We start from the raw sequence: 27658 nt of genomic DNA, 5'->3' as shown, positions 1-27658 counted from the left end.
CAGAACATTTCCTCCTCTCTTCTCCTTCCGTTTTCCCCTTCACAATAAAAGACCCAAAACATACACCAGAACAACTGCTTCCTAGAGAACTGTTTAATACTCAACATAATAGCTTACATAACTATACTTTTTTAATTACAAAGTGATTCAACGTAGAGAAAAAACTTAAAGCAGAATTATATATATTTTCTATAAAAGCATGCAATCAAAGGAGCACAATACACTAAATTATTTAAAACAGCATATTAATAAATATATATTTATATGTATTTATTAATAATATTTTCTCCAAAGGGATTTCAGGTCAGAGTAGTGATGTCACAGGTTTCTATGGCAACATGGTTCAACAACAGTGAAGGTAGGCTGTCACCACGGCAACGTGTAAACAAAGGAGCTCAGAGGGAGGAAAGAAGATGGACGAAAGAGCAGACGAGGAAAACAAGGAGGAGGAGGACGAGGAGGAAGAGGAGAGGAGGAGCGTGGAGGAAGAGGACTTGGAGGAGGCGCTGAGGGAGGCGGCGCCGCCCTCTGCTGCCAGGCGGACGGCCGCTGCGTCCGGACAGCAGCCCGTCCTCAGCGTCCCGGAGGCGGTGGACGACTTCCTGAGGAACTTCCTCCGCAGGGCCGGTCTGCACCGGACGCTGGACGTCTTCGAGGCGGAGTGGTACGGCTCGGCCCAGAAGCTCCTGACCGGACCGCTCGGGACGGCGTTCATCCCCGACGCGCTCACACACGGGCGGCTGCTCCGCGGCGAGCTGGAGGCGGTGCTGCGGGAGACGGGCCGGCTCAGGCGGGACGTCCTGCAGGCGGCGGGCGGCCTGGCGAGGATGCAGAGGGAGAGGGACTTCCACCGGCTGCAGCACCGCCGGGTCGCCGAGGAGAAGAACCGGCTCATCGGGGACTTCCACCGGCTGAAGGAACACCTGCGGGCCTACGAGCCGGCGCTGAGGCAGCTGGAGGACAAGCGGCGAGCGGCGCTGAGGCGGAAGATGCTCATCGGGTTGGAAAAGGACCGGGTCCAAAACGCCACGGGACGGACTGAGGAGAAGGCCCACATCCGGAGACAGGCCGGCATCAAGAGGAGCACCGGCGCCGATCCATCACCAGACAAAAGACACCCAAAGGACTCGGAGTTCCCCGTCAGCCGGCCGGTGGACCCTCAGGGAGCGTCTCAGACATGGAGGAGCCCGAGCTCCTTCAGCCCGTCCTTCTCCTTCAGAGCCCACCAGCTCCCCGTCAGCTGCATCCAGCTCCACCCACGAGGAGGGATCCTGGCCTCCGCCAGCGACGACCGCAGCTGGAGGCTGTGGGAGCTGCTGCCCGGCGGGGAGAAGGTGAGACGGGTTCAGGCGTTGTGACCATGACCGAACATTTTGTGGAATCCATTGGAAAAGTCATGGAAATCCATTGGTCCGAATGTGTGTGAACCCTGCGTTAAGCAAGGTTCACACACATTCTGACCAATGGATTTCCATGACTTTATAGCATATTTCCATGACCAAACATTTAAATTTGCATGATTTTTCCAGGTTTTCCATGAGCGTAAGAACCCTGAGAGAAAGGTGTCCGTTCAAAACTGTGAGATGAGATGACAGATGAGATGACAGATGGCGTTCACAGGTGAGGGACTCTGATTGGCCGACGTACTGAACTGGTAACGTGTCTCCAGGTCGGCCAGATGCTGCTGACGGGTGAGGGTCACTCCGATTGGCTGTCCGGCTGCAGCTTTCACCCCGACGGAGACAAACTGGCCACGACCAGCGGAGACTCGACGGCAAGTCCATCTTCCTGCACAGGTGGGTGAAAGGTCAAAGGTCAACCCACCCTCCTCTGCGTTCCCCCTCTACAGGTGCGGCTGTGGGACTTCTCCCTCGGCGGCTGCGTGGCGGTGCTGCCCGGCCACGGCGGGCCCACCTGGGGCTGCTCCTTCCACTCCTGCGGTGACTTCCTGGCCTCCTGCTCCGCCGACCGGACCGCCAAGCTGTGGGACCTGAGCAGCCGGCGCTGTCGGCTCACGCTGCGCCGCCACACGGCCTCCGTCAACAGCGTCTGCTTCCTGCCCTCCTCCAGCCGGCTGCTCACCTGCTCGGCCGACAGAACCCTCGCCGTGTGGGACGCCAGGCTGGGCGTCTGCGCCGCCAGCTTCCACGGACACCGGCACCCCTGCAACCACGCCGCCTTCAGCCCGGCGGGCGACGCCGTGGCCTCCTGCGACGCGCGGGGCGTCGTCCACCTGTGGGACGCCAGGAACCCCGCGCTGCCCACGGCCACGGTCGACGCCGGGCCGCTGGCCGCCAACCAGCTGGCCTTCAGCCCGTCGGGGAAGAGGCTGGCCGTGGCCGGCGCCGACGGGCTGGTCCGGCTGGTGGAGGCGGACTGCGGCGCGGCGAGCAGCCTGGCGGGACACGGCGACGCCGTGCAGAGCGTGGCGTTCGACCACCAGGGGGCGACTGTGGTGTCGGCGGGGAGCGACGGGGTGATCCACGTCTGGGCGGGAAACAGCTGACGACCACAAGCCACCGTTGTCTTGAGGACGGAAACGTTTCAGCAGAGTGAGGATTCATGACAAACATTCTTGATAGTTTACTTTGAGAAATAAACGTTTTCTAAAGAAAAACGGTGGCATGAAAACCTTTGATTGAACGATAGAAGCTGAGATTCCTGAATGTTAACGGTTATCTCCACACAAGCAGCCATATACTTATTATAGTTTAAATTAGGAACTATTTGATTAAAGAATAAACATCATTATGAAACTGATTATTACTTTGTACGAATTCACTGATTCAAATTCATTTCTAATGATCACAGATTCCTGTTGGATCTTGACTTCTGGGGAAATTCATAACAAATAAAAAAGAAATGTTTGGCACCATACCGTGTTTAATACAATATAGACTCTCACACAGCAATTATATTGTTACACAACATTTGTAATATTGTCACAAGCGATAGAGGCTTCAGGTTCCATATGGTATAAAAAAGGAAGTGGAGTTTTCACTCAGCAGGGAGGGTCCAACAAAAAGAAGCTCGAGGGAAATAAAGTGCAGGATCCAGTGGATTTGGATCTCGACTCATTCTGGGACTAAGGGACGGGAACGCTCCGCCTTAGATTTACTTTCTTTTTTCTTTAACGCTCCTCGACAATTTCCCCAACTTTATGGAAACAACCTAAATGCCACAGGAGAAGCATGTTGTCCTCTTTCGCTTAGAAAAAATATAAATCTATATATTTGTTTTGGAACGTTTCAAAAGATGTCCGGTTGAAGGAAAGCTGTGAAAGAGGAATGCTCTTTATAAAAAAGAAGTGAACTGAGATCTGTTTTCATGTGTTTAACTGTTTGAGGACAAACACCTCAGACCAGCTGGAGACATCACATGTTGAACCATGAAAACAGATCCGTTACAAAGACGTTCATCTTATTATGTTCAGGTCTGTCTGAACGCTGATTTGGCACTTTAATGGTTGGGACTGTGACGCAAGACAGAAAGGGACTAAAATCACTAATGATTAATGATCTGATTCCTGTTCCTATCAAAATCATAAAATCATCTCTTGTGAATTTCGATCTACCGAGGCAGCGCTGATCAAATGAATAAGTAACCCACTTTTCACAGAACTGAACCGGCTCATGACTGTTAAAAGAACTTTGCCTCAATAAATAATGCTGCGTTACTACAGACGTGTCCTCATTCATCACAACATACTTGCTGTTGAGGGTTAGCACATACTTGCTGTTGAGGGTTAGCACCCGACGTCCAACCTGTTAGGCTTCAGGGCTACCTGTAACGTTAGCGGGCAACATTTAGCATTAGCCGTCTAACATGGTAGCTAATGTGTAGTTTGTGGTTAATGCACGGAGGTTAAGCTTGTAACATTTAGCATGTAGCATAGCAACATGCTAACGTGAGCGTGTCACATTTTGCATTACAATGTCGAAATGCTAATGTTAGCATATTATATGTATATACATATTATTATGGCTGCAGTTAGTTAACAACAATATGTTAACACTCTGATGTTGAGTTAGTTAGCTAGGTTTGCATGTTTGGTTGACAGCATGCTAACATGCTAACATGTTAAATGCAGCGCTTGCTCCTACAAACAAGTATCATACAAATTAAAGTCAGTGCAGTAACAAACAACGAGACATTATGTAACATTTACATATCAAGTTGATGGGACACGGTAACCAGAGGACGGGACACAGCGCGTTTCTCTTGTTGCAGTGTCCTCTTGGTATCATTGTTACCATGGTAACAAGAGGACAGCAACGGACGGAGACACTGACAGGAAGTGCCCATACCCTGTGAGCAGGCCGCTAGCTTCAGGAGGGTTTCTGCGGCGTGCAGATGAGTCCATCAGCAGAGGAAGAGGAGTAGCGCCCTTCATCTTCGTCCCTCTCCTCCTCTCCCTCCTCTCGTTTCTCTCTGGGTTCTTCCACCAGCATCTTCAGGCGGCTCAGGTGATGCATGGCTCTGAGGAGGGAAACACTCGTCAACTCACAGCTGTGGACCGCTCAGGATCAAACATCTGCAGCTTCCTCTCAGGGCCCAGCGGTGACCAGAGCAAAAGAAGCCTTTTGGACTTCAGAACATCATAATTAGCTGCGACCATTGAGGCTGTATAACATGTGGTGCCAGTCCTGCCACAAGATGTAGAGGGTTTTTCACAGGATGCGTGACAACAGCAGTGACTCAGATTCTGATGTGAGGAATCAGAAGCATTACCTCTGCAGCGACGGTCCTCCAGGAACCCTCTGCAGCTCCGCTTCACCGTCAGGCCTCTGGAACACAAACAGCTCCATGAGAGCTGAGACACGTGGACGTGCAGCACAGAACACCGACAGTACGAGGTTACCGGGTCCGCCTGCTGTCCCTCTGCAACACAGCGTTGACCAAGGGAGCGTTTCAGACCCTTGAAGCTACACAAGCATCACAAACTAAACTAAATGTTGTTGTTTTTTATGATGGCGTACAGAGGAGCAGTTGAGGAAAGAAGCTGCTCTGAAGTCTGGTCTGCATCTCTCCAGACAGCAGCAGGTGAACCGGTTAGTCTTCTAAAATCTTTTAGATCTTCTCACCACATCCCTGATGATGAGTAGATGTACCAATGAAGTTCTGGGTGGTTTTAGTCACTGCTGTCCTGTCCTGGATGCTTTCTATTGCTCCTCTGGAAAAGTGGAATGTATCCTTCTGAAGTTTCCTAAAGAAATACAGCCGTTTATGATCTTTCTTCACCATGAAGGAGCTGTGAGGACCATGTCAGGTTGTTTGTGACGCTGATTCCCAGGAACTTAAAGCTGTTAACTTGCTCCACTGATGTAGACCTTAGAGATCTAAGGTGTTTGGTAAGATCGCATTACAACTGAACTCCCTAAACCAGGGGTGGGCAAACTTTTTGGCTCAGGGGCCACATTGAATAAAAAAAATTTGACAGACCGGGCCGGGCCAGAATCAGATGGATGGAGAGTGTTTGTGTGAACCTGTCACGGGAGGACAATGTTGCGGACCCAAATGCAGACCACATGAGAGTATCTGGTGAAACAGATTATTGGAGCCAAAGGGAAGGAGGGGAGCCTGTGGTCCGCCACAGGGGGTGCTGGGCGGTGGGAGACCCGTGGCTCTACACTGGACGACGGCGAGGCCGGCAGGGGGCGGTGTGAGAATATAACGTAATGACTCAGCTTTTTTGTTCAACTCGCTGGTTAAATCTTCATCCATTTGTTCTACACGCCGAGTCACTGTTCTGCGTGACAAACTTCATTTTTCAAATTAGTTTTTGCTCTCTGGACATAAGAGACCTGCTGTTTCTACCATACATTCTTTCAAAAACTCTCCTTCAGAGAAAGGCTTGCTGGCTTTTGCTCATTTGAATGCTAGCAAAAAACTTGCCTTGGTGCTTGATTCTTGTGTAGCAGTTTGGCGGAGAAAATTATTTTGCTGACTCTTTAAATTGTCTGCCAACCTCTTAGCAGTAGCCACCCGTTCTGTCGTTGACTGTTGGCTAGCATAGTTAGCATGCTTGGCGGAAAAGTGGCGGCTAATATTGTATTCTTTGAATACTGCAATGGTTTCTTGGCAAATAAGACATACTGCCTCTGATCGTACTTCGGTGAAAAAATACTTAGCAGTCCACTCATTAAAGACTCTGCACTCACTGTGGACTTGTCTTTTCTTGGGTCCACTCATTGTGACAGAAGGGATCACTGCAGGAGGCTGGCAGACAGAACCCTATATATGGCGCAGTTCCGTGGGTCGAGTGTGGTTAGTTATACTGAGGAAAAATACTCTGCATGCAGCTGTCAGTTCATTTTACAACTCTAAACCTGTTGGAGTACAAACCCTGTCTCCGGCGACAGAAAGTGATTCATATTACCGTAATGCTTCTAAAGTTAACGCTTTACGACATAATTAAAAAGGATTCTGACCGCTAAGAAGTGGAGCTTTTCAGTGTTTTGCGGTATAAAAATATCAGTGGGGGAGGGGTGGAATGGACCAGCAGCACAGCAAGTGTTGCGTGTCGCTCTAGTCCAGCAGAACACGGCAGGCAGCGGTCCGCACGGCGCTATAAACTGCTGTAACGCCTCTCTGCTCCCGACTTGATTTTCCCAAAGCACGATGACCACAACAGACCAGCGTTGATGTTTCTTCATGCTTATTTATTGCACAGCGCTCTTTTAGGCTTTTGGTGTGTGTGTTCTTCTGCAGCAGGGCCGTGTGCGCAGCAGCGGTCTTTCTGCTGCAGCAGAACACACGAAAAGCCTAAAAGAGGCTGTGCAGTAAATACTCATGAAGAAACATCAGCGCTGGTCTGTTGTGGTCATCGTGCTTCAGGAAACTGAACTTGGGAACGGAGAAGCGCTACAGCGGTCTTTACTATAACTTTTTTTTTTTTTTTTTTTTTTAATGTTATATTAATTATAATACTTGGCGGGCCGGATTAAAATGCCCGCCGAGATTACGGGCCGTAGTTTGCCCACCTCTGCCCTAAACGGACCTATAATACAAAGGAGTTATTGACCAATATGGTAAGAAAGGGCCTGAGTGTTTCCTTAAAACACAGCTTACTGTTCTGAGGTGGTTCAATAACCGGTTATTATTTACATTTAGCTACTCTCCAACACGAGCTCTACATCTTTATGAGCGCTCCTCTGTCCGGCTTCATACCTGCTGCTCCTCCGTCTGCGGCCCGACAGCGAGAGGCGCAGCTGCCGGTGCCGGCTGTCGCCGCTGAAGCTCCGCCTCCACCGCCTGCAGCCTGAACAGCATCTGTTTCAGAGCCTCCACTGGACCCGGCTGCTTGAAGAGGCCGCTGCCCTGGAGACCGGAGACCCGAGCCTGGGGAGACAAAGGGGGAGGCTGTGATCCTGACCAGAGGATCCTCTGGACTCGCATGCCACAGGGACCACGTGCATGAGGAGAGACCTTTAACCCTGAAGGTTACAACAGTGTGGTTGTTGTTTTCATTGTGTTGCTTTTGTCTGAGTTGTGTGGGTCTTTGTGTAGCTTCATGCTGCTCACTGACGCTGTTGAAGGCAGGCGTGTCTCATTGAAGGCAGGCGTGTCTTATTGAAGGCGGGCGTGTCTTATTGAAGGTGGGCGTGTCTTATTGAAGACGGGCGTGTCTTATTGAAGGCGGGCGTGTCTTATTGAAGGCGGGCGTGTCTTATTGAAGGCGGGCGTGTCTTATTGAAGGCGGGCGTGTCTTATTGAAGGCGGGCGTGTCTCATTGAAGGCGGGCGTGTCTTATTGAAGGCGGGCGTGTCTTATTGAAGGCGGGCGTGTCTTATTGAAGACGGGCGTGTCTCATTGAAGGCAGGCGTGTCTCATTGAAGGCAGGCGTGTCTTATTGAAGGCGGGCGTGTCTTATTGAAGGTGGGCGTGTCAGGCGGGCGTGTCTTATTGAAGGTGGGCGTGTCAGGCGGGCGTGTCTTATTGGAGGCGGGCGTGTCTTATTGAAGGCGGGCGTGTCTTATTGAAGGCGGGCGTGTCTTGTTGAAGGCAGGCGTGTCTTGTTGAAGGCAGGCGTGTCAGGCGGGCGTGTCTTGTTGAAGGCACGCGTGTCTTGTTGAAGGCAGGCGTGTCAGGCGGGCGTGTCTTGTTGAAGGCACGCGTGTCTTGTTGAAGGCAGGCGTGTCTTGTTGAAGGCAGGCGTGTCTTGTTGAAGGCAGGCGTGTCTTGTTGAAGGCAGGCGTGTCTTGTTGAAGGCAGGCGTGTCAGGCGGGCGTGTCTTTTTGAAGGTGGGCGTGTCTTATTGAAGGTAAGAGGTAGGTGTGTTGTGTTAGAGGTAGGTGTCTCATTGAAGATAGAACGCGTAAGGTAGGTGTGTCTTATTGAAGACGGGCGTGTCAGGCGGGCGTGTCTCATTGAAGGCAGGCGTGTCTTTTTGAAGGTGGGCGTGTCAGGCGGGCGTGTCTTATTGAAGGTGGGCGTGTCTCATTGAAGGCGGGCGTGTCTCATTGAAGGCGGGCGTGTCTCATTGAAGGCGGGCGTGTCTCATTGAAGGCGGGCGTGTCTTATTGAAGGCGGGCGTGTCTTATTGAAGGTGGGCGTGTCAGGCGGGCGTGTCTTATTGAAGGTGGGCGTGTCAGGCGGGCGTGTCTTATTGGAGGCGGGCGTGTCTTATTGAAGGCGGGCGTGTCTTATTGAAGGCGGGCGTGTCTTGTTGAAGGCAGGCGTGTCTTGTTGAAGGCAGGCGTGTCAGGCGGGCGTGTCTTGTTGAAGGCACGCGTGTCTTGTTGAAGGCAGGCGTGTCAGGCGGGCGTGTCTTGTTGAAGGCACGCGTGTCTTGTTGAAGGCAGGCGTGTCTTGTTGAAGGCAGGCGTGTCTTGTTGAAGGCAGGCGTGTCTTGTTGAAGGCAGGCGTGTCAGGCGGGCGTGTCTTTTTGAAGGTGGGCGTGTCTTATTGAAGGTAAGAGGTAGGTGTGTTGTGTTAGAGGTAGGTGTCTCATTGAAGATAGAACGCGTAAGGTAGGTGTGTCTTATTGAAGACGGGCGTGTCAGGCGGGCGTGTCTCATTGAAGGCAGGCGTGTCTTTTTGAAGGTGGGCGTGTCTTTTTGAAGGTGGGCGTGTCAGGCGGGCGTGTCTTATTGAAGGCGGGCGTGTCTCATTGAAGGCGGGCGTGTCTCATTGAAGGCGGGCGTGTCTTATTGAAGGCGGGCGTGTCTTATTGAAGGCGGGCGTGTCTTATTGAAGGCGGGCGTGTCTTATTGAAGGCGGGCGTGTCTCATTGAAGGCGGGCGTGTCTTATTGAAGGCGGGCGTGTCTCATTGAAGGCGGGCGTGTCTCATTGAAGGCGGGCGTGTCTCATTGAAGGTGGGTGTGTCAGGTAGGCGTCTCTTATGGAAGGCAGGCGTGTCTTATTTGAGGCAGGCGTCGTTTTATGAGAAGTTCTATACGGTAAAATAAAACTTCAGAGTACTTCAACTTGCTTTGTATTGTTGTATTTTAATATATTTTGATGAGAAGTATATTGAACATCAGGTACATTGTGTTACTATTTTTAACGTTAGTGTTCTAGTGTTAAGTGAAATGGAAGTTCACAGTGAAGCCGCTGCAGCGGATCGTTGAAAAGGGGAGGAGTGTAACACCTACCTGAGCTGCTTGGAGGGGCGGAGCCTCTGTGGCGTTCCCTGATGCCGCCGCTGAGCTCCTGCAGGAACAACACAGCGCAGCGTTCAGTGGGTGGTTTAGTCTCGCCGCATCAGAACTAAGGATGAATGAGTGAATAACTTACCAAGCGACAGGACGACGGTGGGGAGGAGAACAGAGCAGCAGCTCCGCCGTGTTCACGGGACTGACGGCTTCAACACAGGCAGTGGGACCGACTACAACAACAAAAACAACAACAGTTATTCAATTAGAAAAGGCAGCATCGTGTGGACAAAACATGTGACCCGTCTCCATGCAGTGTCTCCCAGTGTTTGAGCCACAAAACTACATAAAAACTCTCATACAATGCGTGCGACTGGATGAAGGAGATCTTTATGAGAGTTCATAAAAAGGATGTTTTGATGAAGATCAAGAGTTTTTTGCCGTTTTTGGATTCTCCGCTAAGAGACACGGCAAGTAATCGATATACAAAAGGCTGTTTTGAGAGCGAAGTATTCCTTTAGAGCAGAGCTGTAAATAAAGTTCTGGACTGGGTATACTCTTTGTACTCTTTTACTATGTAAACTGCATCTTATGAAAAAACGAAAAAAGCCAAACAAATGCATTAATAAAACGAGCTGCTTCACAGTGAAAGCTCAGTGGGGCGAGAAGGTGTTCACTGTGAAGCAGCAGCGGTGCTAACTCGTTGCCCAACACGCTGCTTCACAGTGAACAAGTCGATTCAGAGCGAGGAGCGCCTCTCACAACCTCAACGCTGCAAAGAGACGCGTCAAGTTGATCACAGACGCTTTCTCTGAGGCTTCATGTCGTTTCCCGTCTTTGTCCTCTGATGAACAACTGAAGCGTCCCACTGTCCTGAATGACCAGCCGCCTGTGGTTCCTCTACGTTATCTGGGCTGTGTGAATGCTGTGTGAATGCTGATGACTCAGGAACCGGTCTGACCTGCATCTGCAGGACCGTCTTCTGCAGAACTGTGAGACAGACTGCTCAACACCTGATCGGCCTTCTGGATCAGAGACTCCATCCTGTTGTCTGACGGGGGAACACACAGCAAAAGAACTCTTTAATGGTTAGAACAGGCTTTCTTAAAAAGGGGGCACTTAGGAGTACTATGAGAGACTGTTGTTCATGAATTCCTACAATAATTATAAGAGCATTTGTTCTATTAAAGTTTGATAAACCCATGTTACATTCAATATTTTTCTTTTCCTTTGTAAACTCTCCAAAAATAATAATACTCTTCTAAAAATTATCTGCGCAAGTGAGGGGGACTCGGCTAAAAACTATATTTCAAAAGGTGGTACGTTATTAAAAAGATGATTTAAGAACCACACGTCTAACGCATCTCAGCTCGTCTCCCTACCTCTGAACAGAGAGTCCATGACGTCAGAGCTGCTTCTCTCTGCGGCGAGGAGAGAAATCTGCTCAGCGAACTGAAGCCTGAGATCTCTGAGAGCCTGCTGGCTGTCAACCTGGTAAAACACACATCATCATCATCGTCATCATCACTAATGGGGTCTGGACCCTCCTCTCTCCGGTCAGACACCGTGAGCTGCTGGTTCCCTCACCTGTGCAGGCGTCTGGTCGGGATTCTCCAGCTCCGCTACCCAGGACGGAGCCCTGTTTCTGGGAGCGGCAGGCGGACGAACACCTGGAGGAGAGAACCCAAAACACACGATTATGGGATGCGACAAATTCCACACCAGATATCTTTTTTTTTTAACATGCCGTTTTTCTGAATTTTAAGACTATTCATGTAAAATAATAAAATAAAAAATAAAAAGCCAGTTTCGATCTGCTGGAGAGACAACGCCTCATCTCAGTGATTCACAGGCGCCTCAGTGCTGGTGAAACCAAACCTATTAGTTTGCCCCCAATAAAATAGACTCAAATAAATGAGAGCTTCTTTTTGTAGCATCTCATTAATTCAGTAAACCAAACCTGAACATTAAATATTTTAAGATAAATCACCTCACTAATATTACTCTGCGGCTGACCCAGGCAGAGAGAAACACTCAGAGGTTCCTGAAGGACTTTGATAACGAGTTAAGTCATAAAAGGTTTCATTAAAATGGCGATATGCTGAACAGGTCTGATGTTTCTGTTTGAAGTCATACATTGTTGAAGTTGAGGTAATAGCAGAAAGGATTATAATAAAAGACAGATAGTTAATCTTACAACATTGAATAAAGAGAAAATACAAGAGTGTTGCTTGTTCTCAGACTGGTGTTGCTGCCACCTGCTGGAGACACACAGTCCTGTAGTTTTAGATAAAACGAGTTCCACCGCTCACGGTTCTACACACCTGTTCTTCTCAACATGACAGCTGGTGCATAACTTCTCAAATGGAAGTACAAGAGACCTTTAAGTGATAATCACAAGCCTCTGAAAAGGAAACCTTATTAAATTTCTCAAAAAGCAGCTTTAGTTGCAGCAAAAAAAATTGTCTATGCAATTAATAATTTAATGATAGTTTTGTATTTTTAGATTAAATTCCATATATTCTGGCCCACTTATTTAATCTAAACAGTCAGAATCTTTGCATTGAGTTTGACTTTTTGCGCACAGAATCTCAAAATACATCTGGGTTGGCGGTTTTTAGTGCCAATTATATTTTGGGTATAGTCTGTATAAATATAGCTATTTCTTGTGATAACTAAAGTGTGGTAATGATTTTACAATAACCTGCACCTTCTCACCTAAAGCCACTTTAGGACATGAAGGTAAAAATACCAGTAAATAACAGTAAAACGTCTTGGTCGTGACTGTTGTGTTGTAGTACTGTGTAGTACTGTGTAGTACTGTGTTCTGTACATTATGTCGTATGTACAGGAAACTTTTGTATATTTTGTACCGCTATCTACCTTTTGTTTGTATATTGTGCACCTGACTGTGAATCCCTCATTTCTTATATGGGATAACAACTGAACTGATCAGCTTTATTCTGTGCAGTTGCTCTGAAAACCGGTCCAGGAGGATTTTCAAATCATCTTTTAAAATACGAAACAAAAATCCAACAATCTAATCTGGAGAAAGGGGTTTTCTCTCAGGACAGGTGGACTTGCTGTGTGTTCTGGCTCACGGAGCCGTGGACCCTGGAGCTGTCGGTGCCGTACCGTGGTCGTCCCACCGCTCAGACTCCGTGGGCGGCGGCGTCTCACTGAGATCACAGTCTTGGACCCAAGCCGGGTACTTCAGGTCCGGCACGCTGGTGATGCCAGAGCAGTCCATGTCAGTCTTGTTACTGGTGAACCAGCGAGGGAGGTGAAGGAACGAAGACGGCTCCGCCCACCCTGAACCCGCCGCCCTGCGCGCCGCCGGCTGCCGACAAACACAGAACCAAGACGTTCAATCAGGGTTCATACACATTCTGACCAGTGGGTTTCATGACTTTTCCATGAATTTAAATTCAAATGTCCATGACAAACATTTAGTGAAATCTGGGTGTCAACAGTAAAAAGTGAGTAAATGTAGTATTTAAACTAACAATGAGAATACAAAGCATACAGTAAACCTTAAATGACTCAAATGAATGAGACAATAGTTTGATTAAAAGAATAAACATTTATATAGATGCCTGTATGTATGCCTGCTTATATTTTGAATTCTTTTAAAAGCATATTCATTATTTCAAACTCAGCGTAGATGAACACATGAATATAACACATTTACATGACTTTTACTAAACCTTTGGGATTCTATTTTTTCAAGGACTTTTAAAATTCCATGACTTTTCCAGGTTTTCCATGACTGTAAGAACGCTGTCAATCAAAAAGCACAAATAAAAAGGCGAACGGTAGTCACCCTGTGGCAGCTGACTGAGGAGACGTCGAGATGTGGATTCAACGCGGCCCCGGGTCTCTCTCTGCACCTGGAGAGAGGAACGCAATGCAGGGTCAGATGTGACGGTGACCTTTAACAGGACCGAGCAGAAAACATCCCAGATGAGAGTAGTGAGCTGAACCTGGAGCTCCTGGGTGGGTGAAGGTGGTGGTGGTTCAGCTGGCTGCTGCTGCCGAGTCCGTCCCAGGTTACGTGTGCTGGTCTGGAGGAGAAGCGGGGCTCTGAGGACCCAGACTGGGACAGGAGACCTGGATCAGCAGACGAGACGCGTATACATACTGTTTATACGTATTCCAGCGACCCAGTTATCGTTCAACTAAACAATATCTGAAATACAGAGAGATGCCGCCATCCCAGAATGATGCATTTGCAGACATCTGTTGAAGGCGAAGGTGTGGGTGACACGTTTAAAAAAAACTTTCTGTGTGGGCAGAGTTGAGGGCGATGCGTTCAGAGACCTTGGATGAAGGCAGAGGTGTGAGTGACGGGCATCGAGCCGTCGTAAGGGATGGACAGCAGCTCGTCCGTCGTCATGGAGAGTCGGTCTCGGTTGCCTCGGTGATGGAGAGAGCTGACGGGGAGGTTCAGGAAGTCCAGCTCCCTGTCGGTCAAACGCTCCTTGAGAACTAAGAAGACGAGAAAGCACGTAAAGACGACGGATACAAGCGGCCCTGAACGCGTCGCCCCTGACCCCCTGACCTACCGTCTCTGTTTCTGAGCGCGCTCAGAGTGAGTCTGCTCGGCGTGGAGGCCGGGCGCTGAGGCAGGAGCAGCCGTCCCGTCAGCGGCGCGCTGTCCTGCCGACTGCTCTCAAAGTCTGTGATGTAGGCGTCCAGCGCCGCCGAGGCCGAGTTATAGTCCTGCAACCAACCAATAAGCACGAGCGGTGGATTAAAGTACGCTCAGAGTAGACACAGGGACATCTTTTCAGCAAAAAAATCTGAAAGATGAAGCACTGAAATCATTCAGAAATGCAATGGTAACGCCCTCGTTTTAGCTTTAAAATGATAACGTTCTCTATTTAAAAACCTGAGCAGAACTTCCATCTACAATCTATTGTTTGACTTGAGGAATTCACTTCCACATGGACTCAGTTAACAGGACAGAGGACACAGCAGCAGAGCGAACCTTGTGCCTGTATCTGAAGGCGGTGGTGCGTTCAGGAACCAGCAGGCTGCTCCTCAGGTGACCCGAGCTGGACAGCAGGGACGTCACCGTGGACTCAGGAGACAGACAGCCGCCGACCTCCATGCTGACGAAAACAACTAAAGAACATCCAGATGTTGTAAATCACAAAACCACAGAGGAAAAAGATGCTGTGATGCTGGAGATGAATGTTGTGTTAAAGATGTAAAACCCACAGTTGACAGTCTCGAGCTCATACCGTTTTAATGTTTGACACTGGCTGACGTCAGGTTTGCTAACTTTAGCCTAGCAAACAGTTAGCTAGCTGTTTGGAGGATGCTAAACACGAACATAAAATACATCCATAAACTAGTGCGCGAGCTTTTCCGCGTGGAAGACCTCTCACGAGAGCTAACGGGACCGAATATAAGAAGTTCATGTTGACTAGCTAGCTAACGCTAGTTAAGCTAACCTCACTAGTTAACCTAACTAACTGTTTAACGTTAACTCGCGTTAGTCGAGCTCACACTGGAGTATAGAAATAACATTTATATGCAACAGGCATTCAAATTAAACTTGGCAAACCTTCCAGATTAAAACGTGCATACGAAACTAAACCCGTGTGCTTGTGCATCACCAGTATAACACACTCACAGCCCTGATAAACCCTGAAGTGTCCTGTCCTGCGCGGACAGAGACCGTGTTGACAGCAGAGCATTCAAGTATCCCGGGTAAACCCAACTCACGTAGCTTCAGCTGGTCTGGAGTCAGTTTGGAGCCGACGGCTTCCGCCCAGAGACGTTACGACCAAACTCCATTAAAAAAGCTGTAATTTAACTCCGTTCATGGTCCCCAGAGGAGACGCGCGCGGCTGTTCCCGGTCCGCCTTCGCGTTACTTTTGACGGACTTTCGGGATGTTTGGAAACTTCGCTGCCTGAAGGCTCAACGTGACAGGTCACGTGACAGGTGAACGGCCGCTAGCGCCCCCTCAGGCCCGGAGCGCGCTGCAGTCTGTGAGTGGAATCCTATTTGGGTGTGTGACTCAGAATATACAGAACTGAAAGTACAACACAAGTTTAAGGTTTTTAATAAAGGTCTTAAATTATGGTTAAGAGAAAAACAACATTGTTCACACATTTAACTCCCTTGTAACACATACATTTACTCTGTATATATGTATGTGTCTGTTCTATTTTATCACATTTTATTATATATAAAAAAAAAAGCCTCCTGTGGTAAGGTGTTGGAAATTAGCGTTTGCTATCTACACTTAACACAGGGCATCTGTTTTTGTGCATATGCTATGAATTATAATGCCACTGCGATGTCCACATCAAATAAATAAAGTAAAGTAAAGGAGGCACTCTCCAGGATTAGGAAAATTATAGAAATGAATGTAGATCCAGAAGTTTTTAAAACATAGTCGGCCTGTAGGTTGTCGTCTACTGTGCCATTGACACCCCCACCCTTTCCTGTGTGTGTGTATTAGTGACTTACTTACATATATTTATATAACTATTGAGCACTGCTTTTCCATAAGAACTATAAATAATAATGTTGTACTTCTAATTTCCATAATAGGTTACATTTTGTTGATTTTGGTAGTTTATTTTACTTGAGTACAACTTTTACTTGTCATGGAAGACTTTTACACTGTGGTATTTTTCCTTGGAAGGTGTTTCCTCTGCAGCTGTAGATCACAACACAGGACAGCGGAGTTATTTCCCAGAGCCCGTGTTCATCTCCTTCTTCTCTGAGGCTTTGGCAGCTGGCCTCCTGTTGGATTACTGCCTCCTCCTAGTTTCTACCTAAAAGTCCTCTTTTAAAGTGGTGTAATGCGTCCAGGAGCCACTCTTACACACATTACTGCACCTTACTGCAACAATGACTTGTGGGATGTTAATCGTAAAAAAAATAAAAAATGTCTCACCCTTTTGTCTCACTTCCAGTTTGAAAAAAACAAAGATGGTGAACTGGAGTCTTTAAATGAGTGACATCACAGAGACACATCTTAGAAGCAGTCTATGATTCTACATGCTAATTCTGTTTTTATGAACTGCTTCTGCTGACAGACTTCTTCCTTCCCTCTGCCCTGGTCCACCTCCACCTCTCACCTCCACACTTCACCGTCCTCAAGAAGCAACACTGTGGTAAGTGATCTGCATACCACAGCTACATTGCACCAAATTCCTTGCAATTAAACCCCTTCAGGCTTTGTATCCTCTCTTACGCTGTCTTTCACCTCTAGGTCCAATGTGCTGAGATGCTGAGAACTCTGCTGGGCTCAAACCTCACAAGTAAAAGGAGGAAGAATCAGAATCAGAACCGTATATTTGCCAGGTATGTTACACATAGGAGGAATGTGTCTTGGCAGGTGGTGCATACATTAGACAAAGAACAACAATCAACACAGTGCAAGAAACAGAAACATGTTACATTTACAATAGAATATAAAACAAAGTGCACAGACAGATAACAGTATAAAAGGTGTGAAGCAGCAGCATGTGACCAACAAGCACCATCCGTCTGTTTGTGGAGCAGCCGCCGTCCTCGTCCAGAAGAACCGGATAATCAGTGAAAGATAATCGCTTCTATAATTGTTTTGCTGTGACTCTATTTGAAGGATTTAGTAACTTCTTGTATAATGTCGGCATGAGGCGGTCCCAGCCGGTCCCGCCTCCGGTCCCGCCTCCGGTCCCAGCCGGTCCCAGCCGGTCCCAGCCGGTCCCGCCTCCGGTCCCAGCAGGTCCCGCCTCCGGTCCCAGCCGGTCCCGCCTCCGGTCCCAGCTGGTCCCGCCTCCGGTCCCAGCCGGTCCCGCCTCCGGTCCCAGCAGGTCCCGCCTCCGGTCCCAGCCGGTCCCGCCTCCGGTCCCAGACCAAGTCCTCACGAGCAGAGAAGACACAGAGAGGATGGACGAGGGTCACAGAGCCGACCCCATGGGTCACCAGTTCATTGTTAAAGGCCTGTATCCATTCTCAACGGTGGAGTCAAAGGGATTTAGGTAACAACTCAAATAAGTCCGTCGGTGTATATTGTGTTATTATTGTGATACATATTAATAAAAGGAGCAGCTGTGTGGTTATAAGTTAGTGTCGTACGTTATTTTGAAGCTGCTCGTCCAGCACAACACACTTAATGATTTTTGTGTCAGTTTTAGCGGATCGACTTTCCTCTCTCCATAGTTCTCAGCACTACATTGGGTAATCTTGGCCCTGGCCTCGGCACCGCCTTAACTGCCTTCTATTCTGTTCCTCGGCTGCTCGTCCTCTCGGGTCTCCCCCCTCTCACCACCTCTTCCCGCTCACTCTCCCTCCTCTCATCACTGCAGTTTCTCTCTTCCTCACTAGGCTCCATGGTGTGGACGTCACCATCTGTCTCCCTCCCCGCCATCCTGTCAGTTTGTAAGGAACCGTGAGAATATCCGGACCAATACAATGTTCTACATCTATCAAGTCCCTGTCCTTGAGTCCAATGAGTCAAAACCCAGCGCAGGAGCAGAAGACCATTTAAAACTTCTGCCCCAATGTCCACTTCCACTATCCAAGGTCCCTCCCGCCAGTGTTCATGGTTGCATCAGGCCCCTTTAACCCGAGCCTGTGACGTCACTGGAGGGGGGTTGAGTCAGAGAGGGGAAGAACGCAGCGAGTCCTCACTCTGCCTCAAAGTTCAGATCCTGTAACGCAACCACACGGTCACAAGGAGTCCTCCCATCAGCAGCCTGGCAGTGGAAAGCAGCAGCGGGCTACATGTGCACGTACCTGACACCTCGTTTGTAAAATGTGTTGTACTGTATTAATAATTAATGAATACATAATTTATAATGTATGCTTTTAAATGGCAAGTTTCAGAATTAGTTTCAGAATCAGAATCAGAAATTGTTTATTACCATGTTACACATAAAAGGACTTTGTGATATGATTGGTGCGTAACAGTAAACATGGTGCAATGTGCAATAGTGTAAGACATCCTGTGTGCCGGGCTTTGGTGGCAGTGTAGACGGGCACCATCATGGTGTTTGGCAGGTTGAACTTCTTCAGCTGCCTCAGGAAGAACATCCTCTGCTGAGCTTCTTGGGGATGGAGCTGATGTTCACTCCCATTTGAGGTCCTGGGTCATGGTGGAGGAGGAAGAGGAAGGACTCCACAGCGCTGATGGGGCGTCACACATGCTGATGGGGCGTCACACAGGGTGATGGGGCGTCACACAGGGTGATGGGGAGTCACACATGCTGATGGGGCGTCATACAGGGTGATGGGGCGTCACACAGGGTGATGGGGCGTCACACATGCTGATGGGGAGTCACACAGGGTGATGGGGAGTCACACAGGATGATGGGGAGTCACACAGGGTGATGGGGAGTCACACAGGATGATGGGGAGTCACACAGGGTGATGGGGAGTCACATGGGGAAACCGGTGCTGATGGACCGAGAGGCTGAGACGTGTTTTCCCAGCTTCACGTGCTGCTTCCTGTCAGACAGGAAGTCTGTGATCCACGTGCAGCTGGGAGAGCTTGTCCTGCAGCAGAGACGGGATGATGGTGTTGAAGGCAGAGCTGAAGTCTACGAACAGGATCCTGGTGTAGGTTCCTGATAAGTCCAGATGCTGGAGGATGAAGTGGAGGGTCATGTTGACTGCATCATCTACAGACCTGTTGGTTCTGTTGGTGAATGCAGGAGTGGGTCGGGGAGGTGACACCGCAGACAGCTGGATGCACAATGCTTCAGGGTGGAGGGAGACACAGAGTCTGGGCCTGCTGCTGCTGTTTGGGGGGGGGGTTGTGAGGCATGGGCCCCTGCTGAGCTGGGGGAGGGGGACCTGGTGGTCCAGAGCTGGTGGATGGGCTCGTGGGGGATGGGGTCGAGACCGTCCCATTGTCTTTCAAAGCAACAGTAAAACTCGTTCAGCTCGTTTGCCAGGCAGAGGTCATTTTTGGAGTGAAATCTGATTTAGTAGATTTGATTTTTGGAGCTTTAGGGTTGTAGTCTGAGACCTCTTCAGACAGAAGCAGAGTCACTCGCTGAGAGCTGGTGTTGCAGTTTCTCAGAGTCCAGTCGTCCTCGCCTCCACTCATAAATGCCTGTTCCTTTTGCGGCCTCAGCTGTCTGAGTTTAGCTGTGAACCAGGGCTGGTCGTTGTTGGAGCTCATCTGAATCTGATGTATGACGTCACCGCCTCTGTGTGCTCATCTGTTTGGAGCAGTCCTGAAAACATCCCAGTCTGTGCAGTCAAAGGACACTTTGATTCATGGCTGAGGTTTCCTTTGTTAAAGTCACCAAGGACAATAATTCAAGATTGAAGATATTATTATTGTCATATGCACTCTGTACAATGAAAAGCTTATTTTGCTAGGTCCTCCTTACACACAGAATTACAATAAACGTAAGAAGTAAACTTAGAATTAAGAATACAAAAAAACATTGCTATAAATGCTAATAAGAAAATATATAAATTAAGGCACATCATCAGTTTCACTGAGTGTATAAAGTGCACTATGCATTGCTACACATATATAAGAGTCCGGGTTGGTCCGCTGTGCCTCCTGCACGTTGCAAACACCGACCAGTCGATTGAAGCGAACTCACTGAGGAGTAGAAGGGTTTACGGTTCACGATAAAGGATTCCAGATCAGGAGAACAGTGCTGCAGAAGCACAGTCACTTCATAACCCCAGCCACTGTTGGAGTGAAAACAGATTCCTCCACCATCAGCTTGCCGAAGTGCTCCATGTCCACAGAGCCAGGTCTCAGCCTTCCTGTCCGATGGCGTTTCACTGCATGAGAAAAGGTGAGCGCAGCTTAACTAAGAATGTCCAGTAATTCCCCGGATGTTTATATGTATTATTTCACTTCATATATGTCTCTGGCCGCTGCCATCTTGGCCGTTTTTATTTTCGTACCAGGCTGTAAACATGATTATATCTGCGGTAAAGCTGGGCATTTGAACATGGAGGTCTAGCTCTTGGAGCCTGCCTCAAGTGGCCATTTGAAGAACTGCAGTTTTGGGGCATTTCCGTGTCAGCTTTTCTCAACATCGGAGCTTTCCGCTTGGTCCAGACCATAGACTGTTTACGGCTGTTGACGGCTATTTCGCCGTCGCCACCTTGGTTTACTGCTGTCGGCATCTGTATTTTTTATGAATGAACCAATGAACCAATGAACGGAAGTTACTATATTTGGAATGCGGAGGAGTACGGATACGTCTCTGGTAGCGGCAGCGACCTGTCAATCATAGTAAGCCCCGCCCTAAATTATCCCCTGCTTTATGGTCTGTTTGACTAAATGACCATAATTTACTAAATGAACATCATGCTGTATTGAAGAAGACTTGAAACTAGAGATTGAGACATAAACTCATGTTTACAATGTTTACTGAGGGAATACATCAAGAGAAGTAGAGTCATTTATATAGACTTCTATACAACCAGAGGAGTCGCCCCCTGGTGGTCAGGAGAGAGAATGCAGCTTTAACACATGAAGCATAGACTTCTATACAACCAGAGGAGTCACCCCCTGGTGGTCAGGAGAGAGAATGCAGCTTTAACACATGAAGCATAGACTTCTATACAACCAGAGGAGTCACCCCCTGGTGGTCAGGAGAGAGAATGCAGCTTTAACACATGAAGCATAGACTTCTATACAACCAGAGGAATATATAATGTTGAAGTCTACTCTGTTTATGTGTGATATTTACTTACAGTTGCAAATAGTACATTTTACAGAATTTATTTGTAATTTACAATTGTATACCAAACAATGTAATAACTACATAACCAACCCTGACTTATGATGTGAAGATACACTGGGAAAGAAACGCTACACACTGGCCCTTTAATGGGGTAGTTATTTCCCCACTGAGTCCTTCATTTGTCACAATAGACGATCTCTGAGAGCGAGTGTGCGCGCGTGCGGAAGTGTACGTGCGTGTGTGTGTGTGCGTGTGTGTGTGCGTGTATGCGTGTGTGTGTGTGTTTGTGTGTGTGTGCGTGTGTGTGTGTGTTTGTGTGTGTGTGTGTGTGATATCGCAGACGTCACAGCCTGCCGTTGGTCCGGTTCAGTTCAGATCATCCGTTGGTTCCTCCGGAGGCGGCAGTTCGGCTAAACTGAACTAAATCCGGGGCGGAAGGCAGTTTAACCTTTAAGCTCTCTGAACCGGGACACTTTTTTATTTTTTTTTATTTGTACTTAACCCGAAATAAGCAGCGCAAACAGCCGCCCCGGAGGGAGGGAGGGAGGAACGCCGTTAACGTAACGTCCGTGACGTCGGTCTCGCCCGGGCTGCTGCTCCTCCCGCCCGGGCTTCACTCCCCACGCTGCCCGCTCGGGAGGGTCCCTTTATCGGCGTGTGCCGAGCCGAGCGATCGATCCGCCCCGACCGCGGGAAAGATATCCGTGCGCGATGATGGAGAAGAAGAGGTCGGACTGCCCCGCGCTGCCTCCCGGCTGGAAGAAGGAAGAAGTGATCAGGAAGTCCGGACTGAGCGCTGGAAAGAGCGACGTCTACTACTACAGGTAAGCCCGCGCGTCACCGGACCCCGCGCGGGTCGTGGTCCCCGAATACTCTGTTTGGCTGTCAACTTTGTATCCGATACAAAGTAGACCAGAAAGTGTCGGGTGACCCGCTGGCTGTCAGAGGAGTAACAATGTAGCGCTGCTCACGGTGTCCCGGGTTTATGAGCAGCTCTACACACACATTGCACACACACATTGAGATCCTGTTCCTGTGCGGGGTTGGACCCGGGGACACCCTGTACTGAGCTCACGGGTCCCACGCAGCCGGATGGGCTGGATGTCTCAAGGTTGATTGGAGTGTTTTTTTATTCAGGCGCCTGTAAGTTCCATGTTTGTTTCCATCACAAGTTGTCTGTTATCGGCCTCAAAGAGAGTGACGCTGAGAGGGGCGGCTGAGCCGGCTGATGACGTCATCCATGCATGTAATTGGTTTATATATTAATTTTATTTCAGACTCATGGGTCTATATAGCAACAAACACAAATACAACAACAATATATAACATACAATGCAATAGGAGGACGCAGGTATAATCATTGCATTTAAAAAAGTTAAGCTACGTCCAGCGCTGCGGGGGTCAGGGGGTCGCCAGTTTAGCGATAACGGGCTAAAAGATGGCAGTGATGGACGATCAATCGACATCAACCCATTGGTTCAGAGTAATCGATGGTATTGACTCATTGGTTCCTTACTGGAGGGAATCAGCAGTTAGCATCGTGAGCGTGATGAAAGCTACTTCATAGAGAGCTCCTTGCAGAATACCAGCACATGTCACAGTTATTGCATGTCATAAGCATTGTAGCTTAAATACAGCTCAAGTCTGACTTAAAGTGATTCACTTTTCTCTTTCGGTATTATTAATAGCACTGATACTCTGATTATGAATACTTGAGCCCCTTTAGCTAGCGGGCGGGCCTGTGAAAGTGAAAGTCTGTCCCTGACTTCCTCAGTGACCGATGAAGTGACGCCATTGGTCGGTGGAGTGTGGGGAGGTTCCCCATTGGCTGTTCCTCTTTCAAAATGAAGCAAGCGGTCCTCTGTTACGTCCTTTGGGATGCTTTGACAGCCAGAGTCCTCAATTATGGACTCAACCGTAGCGTAACCATGATATGCTGCTTCAGTAGGCTTGTACGTATCCATGTTCATGAGATGATTCTTTTTGGCATTTGTTTCATCTTTATTGGACAGAAGAAAGTGTCGAGGCAGTCTGGAGATCGAGGAGAAAGAGAGTTACGTGGTACACTTGAGTACACTGAGAATATTACTGGGAACAATACAATCATTTAACATCCAGGAATTCATATTACAGACACGACCACGGACTATCTAACAGTTTGGCACATTGACCATATATGGTCAATGTGCCAAACTGAATGGAGCTATAAACTGTTAGAGCTATAAACTGCTAGAGCTATAAACTAGGTTCAACCTATTATTATGTTATAAATATGTGTATATATCAATATATATATATATATATATATATATATATATATATATATATATATATATATACAGTGGTCCTGCAATTTATCGTCATTCACGAAAGGGTTAGTGTTTAGTGGGACTGTGTCAGCGAGGTATTGATTCAACTGTATGATGTTTCGGAGGCGGTAGTTTGTGGCGCTGTACGGTGTCATACTAAGTTTATGTGTTTCTATTATTTTGTCCGCCCAAGTTATGGCATTCTTTTTCTTGTTTTTAAGCAAAGATTGATCTCAACATTTGATATGAAACCATTGCATTCAGCAACGTAAGCGACCCTAATCACAAAAGGACAAGAAAGAAGTGAGTCAGCATATCTCAGCCCCTCCTGCCTAAATTCTGACCTTTTTTCTGTTGATTTTTCTCAATGTCTCTCTCACAAGTCCCCCAACTCTATGGAAGCGCGATCCCCAAAAAGAAAAGAAAATCAGTAATGAGTAAGTTTTAGCAACAGCTCTGCTTTCGCCCTTCACGCACCTTTCCTGCACATTACATGTATTCTGACAACGAGAGCTTTCAGACGCTCCTCCTCGCCTCACGTTGACGCTCTTCTCTCAGCGGACCCCCAAGTTCAGCCTGAGGGTTTTTCCAATTTTCTCCTGATTCCGTATCTTCCTCCGGCTTCAGCTGCACACGGCGGCAGAAGAAATGACGTCGCTCCTGTCGTGCAGGTCTGTGGTCAGGCCGTGACGCCCGCCGAGCCGCCGGCAGCTCGCTTCCTGTTTATCGGCGGGCTCCGTCACGCCCTGAACCCTTTGGAGGAGGCGGTTGGCCCGCCAGAGCCGAGGCTCGCCTCTGCTTTCAGTTTGCTTTGTGACGTGACTCATCGGTTCCAGTTAGGAAACCAGTCAGCAGGTCGTCTTACTGGAAGAGCAAAAACAGCCTGCTGGGCCTCTGGTGGCTCCATCTTTGCAAACCCAAATTATTTCAAACCCACGTTTTCTTTTCTGTTCTGTTCCCACTAGAACACTCCGTCTGTTAGTATTTCTCTCCGTTATCGCGGCGTAGCTTCAGGAAGGAGCTGGAGCAAGATGAAACACAATATCTATGATACTGTTAGACACACACACACACACACACACACACACACACACAGCCTCTGATCTCTGCTTTGCTGCGTCTGACCTACATGTCAGACGCAGCTGAGCGACTGTGTGTCTGCTCTGGTTCTTCCATCTCTGTGAGGACTAGTTGCTCTTTAGGACCCTTCGGGACGTTTTGTCACACAAAATGTGGATAGTACGTTTTTTTTTCTTTTTGAACCTGGACAGTTGAGTTGCGCCGATATTTATGAAACAAAAACGAGGCTCCGTAAGTCCGAACCAAGATGACGAAGCATTTTTGTGTGAGTTATTTGTCACGCCCTGGTTTGTGAAGGCCTTAAGGCTTAGTGTTAGGGTTCAGGTTCGAATAAGACTGAGGCCGAGGGGACTCATTATGTCATGAGTGCTAGGGTTATGCTATGTTCACACCAAAAGCTTTTTCGCGTGAGTTTACTCGCGCCAGCGTACATTCCCGTGTTTTGCTACCATTCGTGTTTGTGCATTGACTTTGCATGCAATCTACTTGTGCGAATAATTCACAACGCTTTGGGTGTGAACGCAGCATAGGGGTTACAAACATGTGGCAGGAAGTCATGTTCAGTTCCTGCAGGTGTCAGAAGTGAAGTCATAGTTGACAATTTGAAATACAAATTATGTAAACAAAATACAGTGTATATATATGTATAAATATGTATGTATATATATTTATGTGTATGTGTATATACATATACATACATGTATATATGTGTATGTGTGCGCGTGTGTGTATATATATGTATATACATGTGTGTATGTGTATATACGGTGTATATACATACATACATATGTATATGTGTATACATACATACGTATACGTACATACATTTGTATGTACGTATACGTATGTATGTATACACATGCACATACACACACATACACATGCACATACACATACACACACATACACATGCATGTATACATGACAGTGATCAGAGCGCAGCCTGAAGGCCTCACGCCTCCAGCTGCGTTCGGGTCGTGTGGGCGGGACGTGTTTCCATGGTCGCCCCACCAGACAAGTGAAGATGGCAGCTGCCGCCATTGATGATGAGGAGCGTAAATTGCATGCTGGATGGAGAGTAATGCTGATGATTTGATAATACAATAAGACTTTAGTTCATGTATATGAGGCAGCCATGTTTGTTGTCTGCGCTGTGGCTGGTGATTTATGAACTTCACTGGTTTGCGGTCCCTCACATCTGAAGCTTCTTCATGACCAGTTCCAGCACGACTACACGGCACCCTACACCGTGTATAACCAGAGTTTAATCTCCAATCACCTTCTGCTGTGATTGAAGTTCCTTTGGCTTTTGAAGTGTTTCAGGAGGTCTACAGATTGGACAGCTCAGTTTGGTCTGTGTGAAACATGCATTCCAGATACCTCCACTGATAATACTACAAAGACTACTTCTCTAATTAAAGCTACCTCCACTTTCGTTCTGACTAGTCACAATATGAGTTAAGATAACTTTATTTCCTGACAGTTAAAAGTCTGCAAATGATCATTTTTGGATACCCACCATTAAGATAATCACACTATCTTTATCTGTTTAACTCTCTGCTTCTTCCCTCATTTCTTCCTTCCTTCCTTATTTCCTTCCTTCAGTCCTTCAGGAAAGAAGTTCCGGAGTAAGCCTCAGTTGTCCCGTTACCTTGGAAACAAAGTGGATCTGGGATGTTTCGACTTCCGGACGGGGAAGATGATGCCCGGAAAACTGCAGAAGAGCAAACAGAGACTCCGACACGACGCGCTCAGCCTGGCCAAGGTAACACGATGACTCCCTGTGGGGGCGTGGTCAGATTATCAGATTAACAGCGTCGTCCTGCAACAGGTGGAGGTCAATACCGACAGCTCAACTTTCTCTGTCCACTTGTGTCATCGATCAGGCCCCAGTACCAGGGCTGTAGTACTCTCAAGTCCAGGCTGGGGTCTCTGACTGGTCTCGGTCTGATGGGGGTTCCGACTCAGGCTTGTCTCGTTCTTCACAGTGCTCCAACCTGGACTCATTGGCTTGTTGGTGCTTTGACTCTGACTTGTCTCGGTTTTGTGGTTGTATTGACTTTTGGTCAGCTGACACACACGCTCTCCTCCACAAACACACACACACACACACACACACACACACACACACACACACACACACTCACTCTGGTCAAAACTGACGAAGAGAGGAAAAATTCTCCTCCAATACTAACAGATACTAACTAAGCTCAAAAGCATCAGTAGCCCTGACTTTCCACTTTCCGTGGCTGTGGTTTAGGCTACGCTAGCAGTCAGACCAGTGTTACTGCAATAATAAGCCCCGCCCACACGTGTGTGTGTGTGTGTGTGTGTGTGTGTGTGTGCGCGTGTGCGTGTGTGTGTGTGCGTGTGCGTGTGCGTGTGTGTGTGTGTGTGGTGCAGTCTTTGTACCAAGATATTCATTTAATCATGTTCTAACTTTAGTCATATTCTAACTTTAGTCATGTTCTAACTTTAGTCATGTTATAACTTTAGTCATGGTTATAACTTTAGTCATGTTATAACTTTAGTCATGTTATAACTTTAGTCATGTTCTAACTTTAGTCATGTTCTAACTTTAGTCATGGTTATAACTTTAGTCATGTTCTAACTTTAGTCATGTTCTAACTTTAGTCATGGTTATAACTTTAGTCATGTTCTAACTTTAGTCATGTTCTAACTTTAGTCATGTTATAACTTTAGTCATGTTCTAACTTTAGTCAAGTTATAACTTTAGTCATGTTATAACTTCAGTCATGTTATAACTTTAGTCATGGTTATAACTTTAGTCATGTTATAACTTCAGTCATGTTCTAACTTTAGTCATGGTTATAACTTTAGTCATGTTATAACTTCAGTCATGTTATAACTTTAGTCATGTTATAACTTTATTCATGGTAATAACTTTAGTCATGGTTATAACTTTAGTCATGTTATAACTTTAGTCATGTTATAACTTTAGTCATGGTTATAACTTTAGTCATGGTTATAACTTTAG

The 27658-nt window shown here is 47.6% G+C and overlaps 3 protein-coding genes across 3 annotated transcripts in view; 2 read left to right on the top strand and 1 right to left on the bottom strand.

The window, feature by feature from the left end:
* Nucleotides 1-413: 413 nt before the first annotated feature.
* LOC306751306 (uncharacterized protein) lies at nucleotides 414-2506 on the top strand (the record flags this gene model as incomplete). The annotated part of the gene is made up of 3 exons (XM_079234867.1): nucleotides 414-1334; nucleotides 1670-1774; nucleotides 1850-2506. The coding sequence occupies 3 exons, from the start codon at nucleotides 414-416 to the stop codon at nucleotides 2504-2506; spliced, it is 1683 nt and encodes a 560-aa protein (XP_079090993.1).
* A 1822-nt stretch (nucleotides 2507-4328) lies between these two features.
* Nucleotides 4329-15413, bottom strand: cUnh18orf54 (chromosome Un C18orf54 homolog; the record flags this gene model as incomplete). The annotated part of the gene is made up of 15 exons (XM_079234866.1): nucleotides 15331-15413; nucleotides 14588-14724; nucleotides 14163-14319; nucleotides 13918-14085; nucleotides 13581-13707; nucleotides 13421-13487; nucleotides 12733-12937; nucleotides 11185-11267; nucleotides 10980-11088; nucleotides 10559-10648; nucleotides 9740-9830; nucleotides 9598-9655; nucleotides 7171-7341; nucleotides 4732-4787; nucleotides 4329-4479 (listed from the first exon to the last, which is right to left on the bottom strand). The coding sequence occupies exons 2-15, from the start codon at nucleotides 14708-14710 to the stop codon at nucleotides 4329-4331; spliced, it is 1656 nt and encodes a 551-aa protein (XP_079090992.1). The 5' UTR covers nucleotides 14711-14724; nucleotides 15331-15413.
* A 6467-nt stretch (nucleotides 15414-21880) lies between these two features.
* mbd2 (methyl-CpG binding domain protein 2) overlaps nucleotides 21881-27658 on the top strand; it is a 28268-nt gene continuing 22490 nt past the window's right edge. Inside the window, exons 1-2 of the mRNA XM_079235570.1 lie at nucleotides 21881-22095; nucleotides 26266-26425. Coding sequence (XP_079091696.1) covers nucleotides 21983-22095; nucleotides 26266-26425 — 273 coding nt within the window. The 5' untranslated portion in view covers nucleotides 21881-21982. The remainder of the gene's footprint in view (nucleotides 22096-26265; nucleotides 26426-27658) is intronic.

Source organism: Taurulus bubalis (genome assembly GCF_910589615.1).
Source record: "Taurulus bubalis genome assembly, chromosome: 19".
Lineage (NCBI taxonomy): Eukaryota > Metazoa > Chordata > Actinopteri > Perciformes > Cottidae > Taurulus > Taurulus bubalis.
This window is presented reverse-complemented; position numbering and strand designations above follow the sequence as displayed.